Source organism: Anopheles coluzzii, chromosome 2, assembly GCF_943734685.1.
Source record: "Anopheles coluzzii chromosome 2, AcolN3, whole genome shotgun sequence".
Classification (NCBI taxonomy): domain Eukaryota; kingdom Metazoa; phylum Arthropoda; class Insecta; order Diptera; family Culicidae; genus Anopheles; species Anopheles coluzzii.
The window spans coordinates 34,017,516-34,034,548 of NC_064670.1; the positions used below are offsets into that span (position 1 = coordinate 34,017,516).

Sequence of the window (17,033 nt, forward strand, 5' to 3'; positions counted from 1 at the left end):
CTTAACTGGTAAAACTAAATGTTAATTTTATTTCTTTTTTTTGTATCAGTTATGGTAAATAAAGTTTCAATAGAAATGTACAGCAATCCCTATCATACCTACTCGTCACTGTCCCCTTCGGAACGATTTCCGCCCTCGGCGCTCTTCTCGCTACCCGACCCTTCATCGCCCGACCCCGATCCGGACCCGGAATTGGATCGTGACCGCGTTCCGCGCGAACCCTCCGAGCCTGACCCGGCCTCACTGTCGTCCGAGTCGGCCAACGATTTGAGCGCCTTCTTCTTGTCAATGTTCTTCTTGCGTCGGCCCGTCTCCACGTCCGAGCCCTCCTCGTCCGACGAGTAGATGCCCGCATTTCCTTTCGCACCGCTTCCTTTCCCCTTGTCACCCTTAAATTTGTTCTTGATAGCGGCAATCGATATGCCGCCCTCGTCATCCGAACCTTCGTCGTGGTGGTACGCATTCCCAGCGATTCCAGCGCCCGAGTCCCGGCCTCGCTTCGGCTTCGAGGAAGAGGTTTGCTTCGCCCGCATCGCCATGCGCAGCTTTTCCTCCTCCTTCTTGAGGTTCTGTTTGCGGTCCGCGTCGGGATCGAACCCGACCTGCGTGAGGATCTTGATGCCGGACGTTTTCTGCGACCGATCGGCCAACGAGATGAGCATCTTCTGATGGGTGAACGATTCGGTCGAGTGCGGCCGGAAGGTAAGCTTGGTGCGGAACACGGACTGGCCCTGCAAACCCGTACCCTGTCGGATGAACAGATGGTTGTGGTCACCCTGCAGCGGCTGTTTGTACACGTCGAAAATTTCCGACCCAAGGTGCAAACTCATGCTGCCATCGGACCACTTCACAAACCGAGCGTTCGTTTCGCGCAGCGCATTGCCCTGCCGGTCGAAATTGTTCCTCCAGCGGATTGTGTTCTCCACCTTCAGCTTCAACCGCTGCCGACCTTCCTCGTCGAGCGTTTCCTCCTCGTCGATTTCATCCTCGTACGTGTCCACATCGAACGGGCGCGTCTCGACGGACAAGAAGTTGGGCAGCTTGACGAAGTGAATGTCTCGCCCCAGATCGGTCACGATACGTGGAATCTCCACATCGATGCGGGTCTCGGGGATTGGTTCCGGTTCCGGTTCCGGCTCTTTCGGTTCCTCCCAGCGGGCCAGCCGGTCCCGATTGCCTTCCTCGTCCGATGACCGGCGATCGCTGTCCCGGCTTCTACTGCGGCTACGGCTACGTGATCTAGAGCGATTTCTAGATTGTTCCTCCTTGCGCTGTTCGTCTTCCAGGTCGTCCAATTCGTCCCGCTCCCGACCGGACTCTCCCCCGGCGCCCTCGTCCGAGCTGATATCATCAGCGTCACCAAACAGTGCATCGGCAGTGACATCTTTGCCCTTCGCACCACTATCCTTCACCGGTCCTGCCTCTTCGTCCGAATCTGTGTCGATGAGTTTGTTTTTCTTTTTCGCCTCCATTTTTGCACCCTCATCGGAATCCGAATCGCTGAGCACCGCACGCTTTCGCTTTTCATTCACCGGTGACTGTACCGATCCGGAACGACTGCGTGCTGAACCGGAACGAGCCGAACGGGAACGTGAGCGGGATTTACGCGCAGGGGAACCAGGCGAACCGGATGCAGGTGTGCCGCTCCGGGATCTGTTGACTGGTGTTCCACTGCCGGAACGATTTTGTGGTGTGCCGCTGCGTGAACGGCCACTGCCAGAGCCCTGCGAGCGGGAGCGAGAGCGAGACCGCGAGTGTCTCGAACCGGAACCAGACCGGTGCGAACCGGCAGGCGAACCAGAACCGCTGCGCGATCGACTATGCCGTTTCTGTGCACTGCCCGGAGTGGCCGACCGGCTTCCGGAACGTGACCGGGCACCGGAACCGGACCGGGAACGCTGTGAACCGGCCGAATTCGATCGACTTCTGTTCTGCGTCGGTGTACCAGAACGTGAACGCTGAGGGGGCGAGTTGGATCTGCAATCAAAGGTCAGTAGTAAAGTATGGGTGTTATAAAAGGCACTGAGCAGAAAGACTTACGGAGAATCATGATGCTCCAGGGAAAAACCCGGTGTAGGCGCTACTTGCGGTGTTCCGCTTCGACTCCGGCTTCTGCTGTTACTGCGACTTCGGCTCGGGCTACCACGACTCGAACCAGACTCCGAGCCTGGAGCCAACGGGCGAAACAAACCAATCAATTTTCCGCACAAATTGCCCACTAAGGATTTGTACTTCACTTACCTGACCCATCTGACTCTGTATCGTGGCCCATATTTGTATTTTCTCAATGAAATACGGCGGAATTAGTTTTGTTTTGCAAGCACGTCCACTTTTCCGGACGCTTCGTTTGTGTTTGACAGCTGTGCGTCGCGAATCGGTAGGGGTACTGTCAAACGTGGAAAATAAAGTACGCAGCCAGTTTATAACATTTTTTTTTTAATATTTTTTACTTAAAGCAAATAGAATCTCTTGTTTTAAATTTAGTTCACGATTTTATTAGAATGATTTATCTAACAAAAAAATAAGCTAGCTAATAATTTCGACTAAAGAACGCGTTCCACCGTGATGTCCAACCGGTTATCACGTGTGGCCAGCCCGTACAAACGTCAAAGCGCTAGGCCACCACGACGGGGAGAAAGAAAAACAGACATATTTCGCGTTTGTTTTTCTCCGCTGGCTCCACAACAAGTCTCTTTTTCAGCAAAGTTTTACATCACTTTCCGGACCGCAAAACTTATCTCTACCATACAGTTTGGGCCCGGCACGGTTACCACTTACCGTCGATGCAGCAGTGAGCGCAGCAAGCGATGTGGAAATATGTTTCCCGTCGTATACGCGATGTGTACGACAAGACTGCCCATGTACTAGAGGTACGGCGCACCTGGAACTGTGGTGCAGGAGAGCGGTTCTGCGGTGAAAACCCGCCGGAAGACGGTACAGGAGCACAAGGGCAACATGAAGCAAACGGTCGGCGCTACTGTTTGCTTTACGTTGCCCGCCCGAACGAGCTCGGCGATCGGACGCAGCAGGAGTATGGCACGGGTTCGAACCAGTCCGATCGGGAGGGCACCCGGCGGAAGGAGTATCCCCAGACACCGTTCGAGCACTCCTGGCTTGGGGCAATAACATGGGTAAGTTCGATCCATCCTGCTGACTCATTGCGATAGGGCAAGCCTACCCGGAAAGCTTCTACAAAACGGGAACAAAAAGGCGCCCATCTAAATGTAAACAAATTCGCAATCACCTAATGATAAGATGCTTATCTGAGTTATTTTGCGCTTGGCTTTTTATTCCTCTTTCCACAGACCAGTGCCATTATCTGTGGCTGGTACACCAGCCAGCTGCTCTGTCTTTATCGTCGCACCCAGCCGTTTGATCATCCGTCCCGCTGCACCCCTTCCCAGCTGCTTCATGCGGCGGCTGAGCAGCGTAAACTTTCGGCCCGTCATTGCGAGGCTCTGGCGCAGTACTTTGGGCTGCGCTCCAGCAGAAGCCTTACAGCACCGTATCCTAATCCATCGATCACGGATGGATCTACGGTGGCGGGAAGGCAGCAGCAGGGGAACTCTCTGGTACAGCTGTTTGCACCGTTCATCCCTCGCGATGGGCACGACTTTGTGGACTACACCGACAGACATCGGGGTGAGGTGCAGCGTTTCGTTTTTCAAGTAAACAACGAAACAAAACCGACGGTTAATGCACTGCACGAGGAGTTTGTCTCGCAGCGTAGCACTGATCCGGTGGCGGACGTACCAACGAAACCCGTGGAACAGCCGGAAACGGTCGAAGGGGCTTTCAAACACTTGGTCTCGGTGCTGGGAGAGATTGAGTATCAGCTAGGCTGCCGGAATCTGGAGCTGGGCGAGTATGCTTCAGCCGTTTCCCATCTGAAGCTGGGCACGAGCCATCAGCACGCGGGGGCCGCGTTCAATCTCGGCATCTGCTACGAGCAGGGCTACGGCATCCCGAAGGACATGGCTATGGTGAGTAATGATGCTCCTAACAATGGTTAATTTATTTTATTATAATACACCCCACAATGTACGGTAACGTTTGTAGGCCTTGGAATGCTACCAGCTGGCAGCGAAGCAGGGACACCCGCAAGCGATCTACAACGTTGGCGTCTTTCATGCACGCGGTTTTGCTGGTTTGCGTCCGAGTCGCTCGATGGCGAAGAAGTATTTCCTCGCCGCCGCCGAGCTAGGGCTGCAGGATGCAATTGTCGCTCTCGGACCAAAGTATCGTGCCAGTCGGCGGGAATCGTTGGCCAGTGGCCAACAGCATGACAGCGGCTACGGGCTGCCATCGTTCCAGTTTGCACTCGAGAACGTTGACCAGTTCCACGCGGTAAAGCACAACGGTGAGCGGCCAAATGTACAGCTACAGCTTGTAGCATCCAGAGGATAGAGGAGCCCGAGGGGTGCAGTCTTTGGCGGCCGCCACGTACGATCTTTGCTAGATTAGTACCTGTTTCCTGTGTTTTCTTCTCGCTTTTTTTACGTTCCTGAGTTTTGTTCTTTTCTCTTTATCTTTATCCACTCGTAATAGATGGTTTGGGTTCGTTTCCATTACAGTATTGCAAGTAAGCTGATCGTAGATGAACAGGCAATGTGTCAACCAATTTAAGCTTGTTTTGCGATGTCCAATGCTGTTGCAATTTCTAGTGGCAGCAAACGCAAACCGTTGGTGCGTAAAGATTTATTTGTGGTGTTTGGGTTTTGGATTTTGGTGTTACCGTTGGATCAGAGATCGTCATAAAAACAAAACAAAGGTAAACAAAACAAACGTTTGAAATGATTCAAACAATTTAAACCTGTTTTTTTGCCATGGTTATGCTTAAAATGTGTGATTTTATGTAAAATTACAACAGAAACTGAAACCAATAAAGGTGCGTTGTTAGCGTCGAAAAGATAAGATCTTCACTGTATGTATTACAAAAAAAATCCAATTCCGTTTGATCAGTAATGTTTTTGGTAATTTAATTATATCCCATCCAATTCACTTCATATAAAGGCGTCATGATGTGTGAAAATGGTAACAAAAGAAGAGGGAGAGAAAAGAAAAGCGTTCTCATCCACGATCGCATCACTAAACCAATTTGTTCCCGGTGTAATGAAGTGTGCTTCGAACGGAAACAGCAACCATACGCTGCTCTTATCAACCGTCCATTACCAATCATGTTCACTCGCGTAGCCACTCAGCTGGTCCTTTTTCAAAAACTTCCGCCATATAAAAGACCAAATCATCTCACCGCCACGTGACGGATGACCACACTATGGGTTGGGTTGGGTAGTACGCGATTTTTCCCTCCCGGAGGGCCGGAAAAGTTATGACACCACTCACCACAAACACAGAGACGCCCTATAGACCCTATGGCCGGATATGAATAAAGTTGGCCTCAGCCCCCCCCCCCCCCCCCCCCAGGGGTACGATGTTGCTCCTTATCTTCACGCTGCCTTTAGGTTGCCTCTTTTCGGTGGATTTATGTTGTTTTGTGCCTGTCTTCCCCGGGCACGTCCACTCGGCCGTGCACGTTTCGGAAACGTTTCTTCTACTCCTGCACGCGTTAAACTTTGACCAAAAAGTTTCCATCCTCTAAATCCACCATCGAAGAAGAAATCAGGAGGGCGCAGCCCAGCAAACATGCAAACCACGTGCAGGAAATTAGCCACCGGAAGCACCATTCCTCCAAAATAACGTAAAAGCAGAAGGCGGCGAGACAAACCGAGCCGACAAACGAAAAAGTTTACAATCATCTTAAACTTTTTATTTATCTTCTTCTCATATTACAACAAACATATCCTTCGAAGATCTCTGTACCCGTTCTGGATTGCGTGTGTTTGTGTAAATGTGTAAGTGTTCCTGGGAGTGTATTATGTAGGTGTGTTCAGTTTTTTGCTCTCTCGTTGCTGCACCCTCGTTTCGACCGAATTCTGGGGGGATTTACTTTCGTTTTGCTTTGTTCTTTTCGAGAAGGAGAGAGCGAGAGAGAGTGAGCATGTACTTCCGGAATTGTTTGTATCCACATCCACAGCAACGTGCGCTCAGCCCTCATCCCCTGTGCCCGGTCCGTCATCATTTAAAGCCGCTAATCCTCTCCCCTCCACTCTGCCTGCTTCTTATCGCTGTTTGTCCACTAACGGTCCACTTATCTCCAATGCTGTTGGGAAGGTACAATACAGGCACCGCGTGCGTCACAACCGAACCGGAAGTGGAAAACAACACGGGAACTGTGGGTGTCTATGTGTTTTTGGTTCAATGCTTTTGCGGCCACAAGAGCGGATAAAATTAACCAACATTTTAATGGAAAAATGCACTAATAATTTGTGTGTTAAAGAATCATATTAAATCCATCTGTTAAATCAAATAATCTGGACAGGAGGGTGAGACACTAACACTTCGTTTCTGTTAAAGATTAGTTGTTTAGTGTGTGTGTGTTTTAAATGGATATTAACTGCATTTTGTACCATTCGTTTCCATCACTCGTTACGTTTCCATGGGGGTTTCCTCTTTTATTTTCACCTACATTCTCTCTCCCTCCTTTTCTCTCTCTCTCTCTCTCTCTCTCCCTCTCTCTATTCGCTACTTTATTATATCCTAATGTAACACTTCACTTTATACACACTCTGTTTGGCTAGTTTTTTTTTTATTATCCCTCCTTACACCCGGTGCTTCCGGTTAAACCGAGAACTGTTACCCTTATTCATCAACGTCTTGGGAAGATTAGATTCAAACAAAAAAAAAAGAAGAAAAATAAATCAGAAGACAGCTACAGGATATTTCTCTATAGTAAGCTCATCATCACATTGTTGTACGTCGGGCAAATGGGGGAAGGATTTTCTGCACATCGATCACACGGATTCCCTGTCCCGCTTCTGGCTTCGTTAGCCACGCGCTACCTTTGCTTCGATCGATTGGTTTCTCCGTACGTACTACGGTAGAACGTGGTGTACCATCACTTTCTTGTGTGTGTATTCCTTTTTTTTTCTTTACAAATCTAAACTCTCGTCGCCATGACCGTTTCTTGTCCACTTTCTTTGGGTGTTTGCCGGTGACACGTGTTTCGGGGAAGGAGACTGCGACACCAAGTACTTGCGCGCACCTTCAAGTCTGCGTATCAACCCCCTTCTCTCTCTCCCTTATCACGCCTTACACTCTCTTCCCAGTGTCGGCTCACTGTGCCCTGCTAGCTGCAGTACTGTTAAATGCACGTTTCACGCTTCGTCTCGGTCAGCAGCACGACCGCTTCCTCCATCTCGCCGCACCGCTGTTGCACCAGCAGGTTCGGCTGATAGTGGAACGTTGGCGGGGTGGCCCCACCCTGGTCGGGCGGGTTTGCCTCCCGGAGCGATGGGTCATCCGGCTGGTTCGGTTCGGTGGTAGCACTTGCTTCGTTGTGGTGGTCCTCCTGCAGCACTATCGAAATGGCTGGCAGCACGAGCAGCGGGGACGATGGAGACGGTTCGCCGTCCGGCGTCGGGGCAGGGGAAACGGTCGCACTCTCATAGTTTCTATTGTTGCACACCGTACTATTATTATTATTATTATTAACATTAACATTACTTTGTTGCGTGATATTGCCACTACCACCGTTCGACAGTGCGTTCGTTGCCTGCTCCATACTGATGCAGCTGTCCCCGCTCGGGCTGGGACTGGTCGGTGGCGGTGGGCCGTACCGGTCCGGCCTGTCAATGCTGATCAGCGGTATCTTGAAGCTGTTCTCCGTCACCGTCGAGTTGCTGGACACCACGTTCGTGGCCAGGGTCGTGGCGGACGTCGTGTAGCACCGGGGCCGCCCGTTGAGATTGTTCTCCAGCATCACCACCACGTCGGTGGTAAGGTTGGGCGACAGCGAGTTCCGGCTGCTGGGCATGTTGCCAATCTGTTCGAAGCGGTGGAAGCGTTTAGAGGGAACGAGAGAGAGAAAGAAAGAGATGGAAAATAATATTAACTATCATGTCGTAATCTCTTTTATCCTTGGGAATTGCTTCTTCTGGGAGAGATTTGGGTGGAAAGTATTGCTATCTTCGGTCTGGGGTCGAAAACGGCACAACTACTACGGTAACAAATTCGAAAGACGAAGACATAGAGCCCTTTAAAGGGGGAAAAGGAAAGAACAGTCCAATGGGATAACGGGGGCTGTCGAATCAACGAGACATCGGGCAGAGAAAGCAAACACGTATGGCACACAATCAATTCTCCGAGCTTCTTCTCGGGGGAAGGTGTCCATTAGCAAACAACTTTATTATTACGAATGTGCCGGGTGGGAAGGAGGAGACAGCGCGGACAACAACAGTACACACAGGACAGACTGGCAAGCTGAGCCTGGCATCACGTGCTGGATCGTTTTTCACGTACCGAACCGATCACTCTCCTGCCCGGAGGACGGAGATATGGTGCGGGCATGGTAACCTCATTACACTCTCCACATTCCTATCAACTGCTGCCGGAACCGAGGGCTCCCATCATTGCTGCCCTTTTTACAATCGACGTCCAAGCAGCGTTTCGTTTCAATCTGCCGCTGGTCGGGAGCACTTCTGGGAACAGGGAAGAAGCAGGGTTTGCTCGAAATGCTGCAGAGCAGATGCTACCGTATTGCTGCAACCATATCACAATCCTTTCCACGGTTGAGGGTGACCCATCGGTCAAGATTAAGGGACACACGGGCATCTAATGTATCGGAATGCGCTTCGGGTTGAGAGGATTAAAGTGAGGAAGTAGTCATTTCTCTCCGCCCTTCTCGTTGCAATTGTCTGTGTGCTTACTTTGTACGTCCAATACACGACGGTGGTCCAGGGTAAGATGCTTACGATGGGTCGTTGCTGATGGGGGGAAGCAGAAGAAAGACAACTTACATTACAACGCACGGAAGCGTGAAACAACGGAAGGGAACGCAGTAGTACTGGTGTAGTGGTGTCTGCAACGTTCTGCTGTAATCAAGCGCTGGTAATCAAATCGATAACAATATAACACAGTTCGTTTGAGCTTGCAATGGATCATGCTGGCAAACACAAAAAAGAGAGACAAACAAGGAAAGTATTTCGGTGTTCGCCTCGTACCATTTGCCGTTGTTTTCCGCTCGCCGAAGATCTCGTTAAGATGGATACGTACGAGATCAAAGATTGGCGGCTTCCACGCGCTTTGCTGGCGGAAAAGGGGGAGGCGAGGCTAACCGATGCCAACAGGGCGGCACGGTTTCCAATCAAGTTGCCATTAAAGCATCCACCACACCCGAAAAACCGGCCCCAATCGGCCGCCCACTTGCCGATGCGTCGAGGGGAAATGAAACGAAACTATCTGGCAGAAGCAGGCACTGAATGCTGATGTAGGTCACCTACTGCAAAACAACCCGCACCAGAGCGTTTGGAGATTGCGAAGTGCCTTCACTGGGGCCAGGCTGCTGAAACCGGGCGATCCTTATCGAACGCTAATGAAATGGAACAGCGTAAAGGGAGCTGCCGATTTGTAGCTAGGACAGCATTTTCCGATGCATGATCGGGTTCCTTGGGAGTAGGGTGAAAAAGCACCAGTTCCAGCTGGGAGCTTACGGTCGCTTCCGGGGAAACTGAATGGTTCCTCTCGAAACGAAATGATTGGACAAAAATCTACCTTTTGAAGGGAAAATGCTGGCCTTACCTGTAGGGAATTTCGGCGAATGCAGTTGTCACTGTACCGTATACTGTTGTTCGCGTGCAGTGTGCCCCGGAATCGGGATCGTTTCGATTGCATCATCGACCGTGCACGTAGCTGAAAGTGGATGAAACGTTGAAGTTAATAGTTAAAAAAGAAGAAAAAAACAGGATAATCAACCATTACATTTAAGCAAAAAAAAAAGGCTTTCCGGCATCACTTTCCTTCCGCTGGTGAGTGGGATACGTAAAGAGCAGACGTAAAAAAGAGAAAATCTTCATCCTGCGCCCGCATGCTAGACCCGTGTCTGTACTTTTTTTTTTAAACAGCGAATCCTCACCAAAAAGCTCTCGAAGTATCACAACCTAAAGGTTGTTTTCTTACGCAAGCACGCTTGTTGCGCAAGCACGCGTTTTGCTTTCTTTCGCCTTTGTTGTTTGGGCGGTTTGGGACAAAAGTTACGCTGCTGCATGCTGTGTTCGTGGAATTAAATACCATGGCATGGTGGCGGGAGGTTGATTCCCTTAGAAAGCTCGGCACTCCATAAGGTTTCTCGCTTACTTTCACGTGTGCGGCGGGCATTTTTGTTTTTTCACAAGGGCGCACAAACAACACATTTCACTCTGGTGTTTTTTTAAAATTATTTTGGTTTGATTTCACCGGTGGTGTAGCGGTTTCTGTACAACGGATCAGCAGGTGGAGGAGGAAATGCCGATCGGGCAACCGTGTGGGATGGTATTTTTGCGTCAAAGTTGAACTTTTTTAATATTCATAATCAGCAGTTGGAAACCGCAAAAACCAGACTCTTCATTTTAAACCAGCAACGGTTTTTAATGATTATGTTTTTTATATTTTATTTTCCTCAAAACCATTGAATGAGAGTACATTTTACGTATGATAAAATGCGTTTCTTAATTTTTTTCAACAATTTATTTTTGTTAAATTTTTTACATAAAATTGAAGCACTTTTGTTCGCTTCAAGTAGTTTCTACATAGGTCGTTGCTACAACGTGCCATAAATCGAGGACTTTTCTGGAAAATCCTACAAAAGACAAAACACAAAAAAGGGATGACTCCACTAACCCTATTCCCTTGGGTATGATGGTATCGAAAAACAAAACCCTCCAAAAACCGAAAGCAATCGTACGGACAAGGGATTTGCTTGAAGGTTTAAGGGATAAGTATCTCAAGCAATGGCGCAATGATGTTGTAGCGTAATATTTCAGTGATATGATACGTAATTGCTTTTTCAATTCAGTTGATACAATTTTTGGCACCCAGCAAGGAAGAGAGGTTTAGTAGAGTGCTTGCTGGTCGGCTCAAGAAGCTGTCTAAAAATATCACCGAACCGAAGGCGGTAAGCGATGTGCCCAATACAACTTCGATGAGCAGCAAAGAAGTGTTTAAAAATTTGTTATTGGTGAGACGTTTACTTTTTACTGTTATGTAGGGAAGTTTCAATTCAGCAACCAATGTAATTAAGTTAAATTTTTAATTTTTTGCACTGCTGCAAAATCGCATGAGCCTCACGAGATATTCACCAACGAAAACAATCAGCATATCCGTGGTAGCTTGATGCTCATTACTGCTACTCAATGAAAGTGCGTCATGACATGACCAACACTCATAACTGAAACGAAGCTCAAATCAGCTCACGTACACAACTGAGCTGATCAGAGGTGATACTCATACAGTTGGTGCATCAATCACATGCTTGATGACATTTTGTTTAGCACCCAATTTTTGGTCACTCACTTGGTCACGACATTTTCTCTCAATGATAAACACGACATTTTTGGAATATACTTGGTGTGTGGTCCCAAGAAGCAAAATGAGCATGCTATCTCGTTTTGTCTGGTTTGATGGTGTGTCGGGTCAAAGAGAGCGAGAAACCATGCTAATTTTGTTGCTTGGGACCACTCGCAAGCACCACATATCTCCCGTGACTATCGTGATGATCACCGTCTAAAAATGTCGCGACCAAGTGACTCACCAAGAGTTGGTTGTACACAATGCCACCAAGAATGTGATGGTCGCACCAACTGTTTGAGTCTCACCTCTAATCATCACAGTAGAGCTCGTTTATTTATTTTATTTTTATTTATACAGTCATTTTGTTTAAGCCGGAATTTGTCATAACTATTTTGCAGATTTGATCACTGTAAAAAAAAGTCATGACATAGTGACTGACCAAGCGTTGGTTGCAAAAATGTCACGAAGCATGCATTGGTCACACCACTCGTTTTGAGGATCACCTTTTGATTGTGTTTTGATTATCACAAATGAGTACGTGACATGGAAGTTGTCTAAGTCAGTTTTTGTATGACATTGACAGTGACATTTTGCAGCACTGATTTTTTGTATCGCAGTTGCTGTCTTCTTAAACTGATTAAGAAAAAAAAACTCATCTTTTGTTATTCTCCTTAATTATACAATCCCCTAAGATACGATGTATCTTTAATAAACATCTCCACACCACACAAACAGACCACCGGTTCAAGAAAAAAAGGACTTCACGCGAAACGATAGTGGCTATCAGGTAACGACATCTGAGAGCTCGAAGCTGAGTACCGAAGAAAAACGCGCTCTGGGCATTATCGCACTTGCCACAGGCAGCCCGGTACGGTACCGCTCGCCTAAAAATAGTAATCCTTTCATGCAGCAACCCAACCTCTATTGAAATATGCACGCAAAAACACTTCCCTGTTTAGGCTCGCAACACAGCACACAGACGCGAGCAGTGCGTCTTTAAATTGCGTTCCGAGAAAGGAAATGATTGCCTTCGAAACGGAACGAAACGTACTTGCAGCGCGGGCAGCAAACAGTACACGCACCCACGGTCCAGCACCATCACCAGCTCGTTGTGGAAGGTGGGATTGTTAAATTCAATTTTCCAACCCATCACTTGCCAATGACAAAACGACAAGTCCATTTCGCGAGTGGGCGGTTCGGGTTTACGTTACATTTTTGTTGCTTCCGCAGAGCAAACGTCACGAGCGAATTGGAGGAATCGTCATTGCGGTGAACGATATCGGGAAAATTATGGGTTAAATGGTTTTATTTTGTGTATATGTTTATGGCAATGGAAATTAATGAAAGGACTTAAAATAAGGTTGTTATAATAAGAATTCAAGATAGAAAATTTAATTTTGTTCTGTCGGTTGACGCTAGAGCCACAGAAAAGGGGTTTTAAAATGAAGCAAGTTAACATAGATATATTATAAACATTCAGTGTATTTTTAAATAATACGTGTGTCTCATGAAAGGCGTAGAAGCTTTCAGAAGCTTTTGCGTCCTGAAAGAAAAACCAAAACAAAACACCGAAATCAGCATGTCTGCTTTCCATGCTGACGATAGCGTCCAAAAATTCACAGAAAGCCATGCGAGCATAATGGATTTTGCGAATAGCTCGCCCGTTTCGTCCTGCACCACCCACTCAGCGAACGGCGATGGAAACGCCTGGTCGTTCATAATGTGGTGGATGCGCCTGGTCGTTGGTAAAAACAAAAAACAAAACATCTCAATTAGCTCCCGCGCGTTGTGCGCTAATGTGTTGATCTGTTTCGAGCAAAATTAAATGCTAAATGTGGACACCAAACATTTTACGCGTTGAGGTGGATCGCTAACAGGCCTGTGGGACCGGCGTTGTTTGATACACGTTGATACATGTATCGCGGAAGGGCTTTTGAAAAGCGGCTCTAATTAGTTCTTATAATGGAAACATTTAAGAAATAAGTACTGTGTAATTTTTTAAATACTGGCCGAATCACAAAAAAGGTTACAATAACTCATTATATGCGTTTGAAGCTTTTTGGAAGAAGTTTTAAAATTTAGAAGTTTTGATTCATTTAGTTTGTATCTAAATAAGACGAAGCAAATAGATCCAGTGGAATTGTAATACTGTAAACCGAAAGACGTTTTGCCGGGTGATAGTCCCGTATTTTGCAAGGGTGAATGCAACTGTATATTTCATCGACGTTGCACTACCCTGAAAGTTTCAACTTTCAAGGTGCTGAGTGATAACCCTAATTTGTTTTTTAGATGTGATGCGTGTAACACCATCGACATGAGCAATACAGGCATAACCGTTAATAGGAACAGTATTGATGATAATATTAGTAATTTGATTAGAAAGTGTATGCAAGAATTGGAAGCTAATGTTAGTGAGAGGCTAAATAAAGGATTGGACGAAATTAGGGCACATTTACACAATGCAGACAAGTCGCTTGTATGCAATTGCCATGCAAGTTCGCGTGAGATAGAAAACATTGACGAGCCTTACGGGGGTCCTGAAAATGACGTGCCTGAATTAATGCATAACAACCATTCTTGCAATCTGGTTGATGACAAGAAGAATGTAACCGAAGATGAAATGACTTGGTCTAAAGTGGTCAGAAAAAATAAAACAATCATGGCAAAACATAATGATCATGCCTTAGAAAATAAAATTGACTCAGGTGAACACAATGCACTCAACAAAACATGTGACTTCGATACTGTAGAATTAAATAAAAGAATAAAAAACCAATTTGTAATCATTCCTCATAAAATTCAATCATGCAATGTAACCAGAGCATATTTGCGAGCCAAATTGGACCCTGTTAAGTACAACCTCTCAGATTTTCGAAATGGTACTGGGGGTCAAATTATGGTACAATGTCCACTAAACACTAATAAAGAAAAATTACGTAAAGACATTGAAGCGGATCTTGGAGCGGAATATTCAACATCTAATCCATTGATCAGAATGAAAGTAATGGGCATGACTGAAAATTACTCTGATGAAGAAATTATCAACTTTTTAAAAAAGCAGAATTCTATGATACCATGGGTACAAATCAAAGTTGCTGGCAGGTACGAAAATAAAAATTTGAAGTATGAAAAGTTTAATGTTTTTATTGATGTAGATGAAAAATCATTCACTATGCTAAACACCCTAAAAACTATACGTATTGGGTTTGCTGATTGTCGTCTGGTCCGTTCTATAAGAATATTACGGTGCTTCAAATGCTCACAATATGGACACACCAAAACATTTTGCAAAAATGAAGAAACATGTTCAAAATGTGGAGAAAACCACCTAACAGTAACGTGCAAATCATTATGCTTCAGGTGTATAAATTGTGAAAATGAAAATCTAAAAAATAATGCCATGCTAGATACAAACCATGCAGCCAATAGTAAATGGTGTCCAATATATAAAAAAGAATTAGAAAAAATGTCCAAACTTGTACAATAGCAATCAAAGAATAGCACTCCAAAAAATGGGGAAATAATTTACTTAAACGTCGCAGGTCTTTCTACACATTATATTCTGCTAAGAAAAACTGTGGAAACTATTAAACCCTTATTAGTTTTCATTTCTGAAACTCACATCATAGAAAGTGAAGCATTTGAACAATATTATATTCCTGGATATAGATGTTCCTTTTGTTTATCTCATTCAAGACATACAGGAGGTGTGGCGCTGTATATCAGAGATTCTGTTCTTTTTAAACAAATTCTAAGCGAATCAATTGATGGAAATTGGTTTTTGGGTGTCAATATTTTGCGAGGCATGTCTCCAGCTTTATATGGTGTTATATATCATTCACCAAGTTCTAATGAAACTAAATTGATTGAGCAACTAGAAATATGGATGGATAGCTTCATTGATTGGACTAAACAATGTATAATTGTAGGAGATTTTAACATAAATTGGCTGGATCAAGAAAAATCCAGAAATTTAAAAAATTTAATGTGTTCAGTAAATATGCATCAAAGAGTAAACGAGCCAACTCGAATCACCAATCGCTCGAGAACTTTAATTGATCACGTTTATAGTAACATTGATTCAATTGTAGTACAAACTGAACCATCTTTAAAAATCTCCGATCATGAAACAATTAGCATAAAAATAAATGAAAATAAAAAAAATATGGACAAAAAGTCAATTATTAGCTGGAAGAACTATTCACCGCAAGGGATTTGTCAGTTAGTTTCAACAGCACTGGAACAATCGAACTTTGTAGGGATTGAAGAAAGTGCTAGTGGATTACAAAACATAATGGAATTAGCGATTGATAAACTAACCGAAGACACAATGATTAAGTCTACGAAAACAAATAGATGGTATTCGCGTGAACTTAAATCACTAAAACAAAAACGAGATAGGTTGTACAAAAAATTCATTACTACTAATTGTGAAATATGGTGGCATCGTTATGCATGTATAAGAAATGAATATGTCAAAAAACTAAATACAACTCGTCAGAAATATAATTATGAGGAAATCAACAAAAACAAGGGAAATAGTAAACAGTTGTGGAAATTCTTAAAATCTTTGATAGAGCCTGAGAAAAAATCCACATCAGTAGTAAAGTTTAACGGTCTAATAGAAATAAATGAGTCTGCTATAGCAACAAAATTTAACGAATATTTCATTACCAGCATAAAATCAATTAATGATAACATACAAGTGGTTCCTAAGCCAAATCAACTAATACATACTGAAGATCCGAGACATTTGTTCAACTTCAAAACAATATCCCTGAATGATTTAAAAACAATTTGTTTCAATCTAAAAAATACAGCGGCTATAGGGAAAATAAATTCAAGAGTGATTAAGGATAGTTTTGATATCATTGGAGGACAGCTTTTATCAATAATTAACGAATCTTTGGTAACTGGTATATTTCCAAAAGTGTGGAAGATATCCAAAATAATTCCTATTCCAAAAGTTCCTGGTACTATTAAGGCAGAAGAATTTCGGCCGATTAATATCTTGCATATATTTGAAAAAATATTAGAATTGGTAGTAAAAGAGCAGCTAATGAATCATCTTTCCACTCATGGCTTATTGATACCAGAACAATCTGGATACAGAGAAGGACATTCCTGTGAAACTGCACTTAATCTTGTATTGTCTAAATGGAAAGGTTTTATAGAACAAAAATATGAGGTGCTTGCAGTGTTTTTGGATCTCAAACGTGCGTTCGAAACTATAGCGAGACCTTTATTATTGGACACCCTGCAATCTTTTGGTATTCAAGGAGTTCCTCTAAAATGGTTTACAGATTATCTCGATGGAAGAACGCAAATTACCTCTTTTTTAAATAGTTCTTCAGATCCACTAGAAAACACCCTGGGAGTTCCACAAGGAAGTGTTTTAGGGCCAATCTTGTTTATCATGTATATTAACGACATAAAGAAAATATTGCATTATTGTGAAGTAAATCTGTTTGCCGATGATACAGTATTATTCATCGCAAAACCTAATTTAAAACAAGCAGAGACTCTATTAAATCTAGAACTTAATGTTTTAGATGGCTGGCTAAAATATAAAAAACTGGCTCTAAACATTAATAAAACCAAATACATGATCATATCAAACAAAAATAATCAAGAACAGCTGTGTATTTCAA

The 17,033-nt window shown here is 44.8% G+C and overlaps 3 protein-coding genes across 6 annotated transcripts in view; 1 reads left to right on the plus strand and 2 right to left on the minus strand.

The window, feature by feature from the left end:
- Position 1: 1 nt before the first annotated feature.
- On the minus strand, positions 2–2,372 carry LOC120948217 (another transcription unit protein). The gene is made up of 3 exons (XM_040364331.2): positions 2,242–2,372; positions 2,041–2,167; positions 2–1,977 (listed from the first exon to the last, which is right to left on the minus strand). The coding sequence occupies exons 1-3, from the start codon at positions 2,270–2,272 to the stop codon at positions 99–101; spliced, it is 2,037 nt and encodes a 678-aa protein (XP_040220265.1). The 5' UTR covers positions 2,273–2,372; the 3' UTR covers positions 2–98.
- Positions 2,373–2,611: 239 nt separating this feature from the next.
- LOC120949977 (uncharacterized) lies at positions 2,612–4,914 on the plus strand. The gene is made up of 3 exons (XM_040367649.2): positions 2,612–3,131; positions 3,306–3,983; positions 4,060–4,914. The coding sequence occupies exons 1-3, from the start codon at positions 2,808–2,810 to the stop codon at positions 4,405–4,407; spliced, it is 1,350 nt and encodes a 449-aa protein (XP_040223583.2). The 5' UTR covers positions 2,612–2,807; the 3' UTR covers positions 4,408–4,914.
- Positions 4,915–5,745: 831 nt separating this feature from the next.
- The window catches only part of LOC120948727 (neuropeptides capa receptor), a 58,524-nt gene continuing 47,236 nt past the window's right edge, over positions 5,746–17,033 (minus strand). For all 4 annotated transcript variants that reach the window (XM_040365401.2, XM_040365400.2, XM_040365399.2 and 1 more), the window contains exons 9-10: positions 9,637–9,747; positions 5,746–7,882 (exon numbers count right to left, since the gene is read on the minus strand). In XM_040365401.2, coding sequence (XP_040221335.2) covers positions 7,202–7,882; positions 9,637–9,747 — 792 coding nt within the window. In that variant the 3' untranslated portion in view covers positions 5,746–7,201. The remainder of the gene's footprint in view (positions 7,883–9,636; positions 9,748–17,033) is intronic.

Excerpts from the sequence above, each read along its gene's own strand:
- LOC120948217 (XM_040364331.2), bottom strand. The coding sequence starts at position 2,272 with ATGGGCCACGATACAGAGTCAGATGGGTCAG. Across the intron at positions 2,168-2,241 it reads TACAGAGTCAGATGGGTCAG|GCTCGGAGTCTGGTTCGAGT; the intron begins GTAAGTGAAGTA and ends CGTTGGCTCCAG. Across the intron at positions 1,978-2,040 it reads CTGGAGCATCATGATTCTCC|ATCCAACTCGCCCCCTCAGC; the intron begins GTAAGTCTTTCT and ends CTTTGATTGCAG.
- LOC120949977 (XM_040367649.2), top strand. The coding sequence starts at position 2,808 with ATGTGGAAATATGTTTCCCGTCGTATACGCGATGTGTACGACAAGACT. Across the intron at positions 3,132-3,305 it reads GGCTTGGGGCAATAACATGG|ACCAGTGCCATTATCTGTGG; the intron begins GTAAGTTCGATC and ends CTCTTTCCACAG. Across the intron at positions 3,984-4,059 it reads TCCCGAAGGACATGGCTATG|GCCTTGGAATGCTACCAGCT; the intron begins GTGAGTAATGAT and ends TAACGTTTGTAG.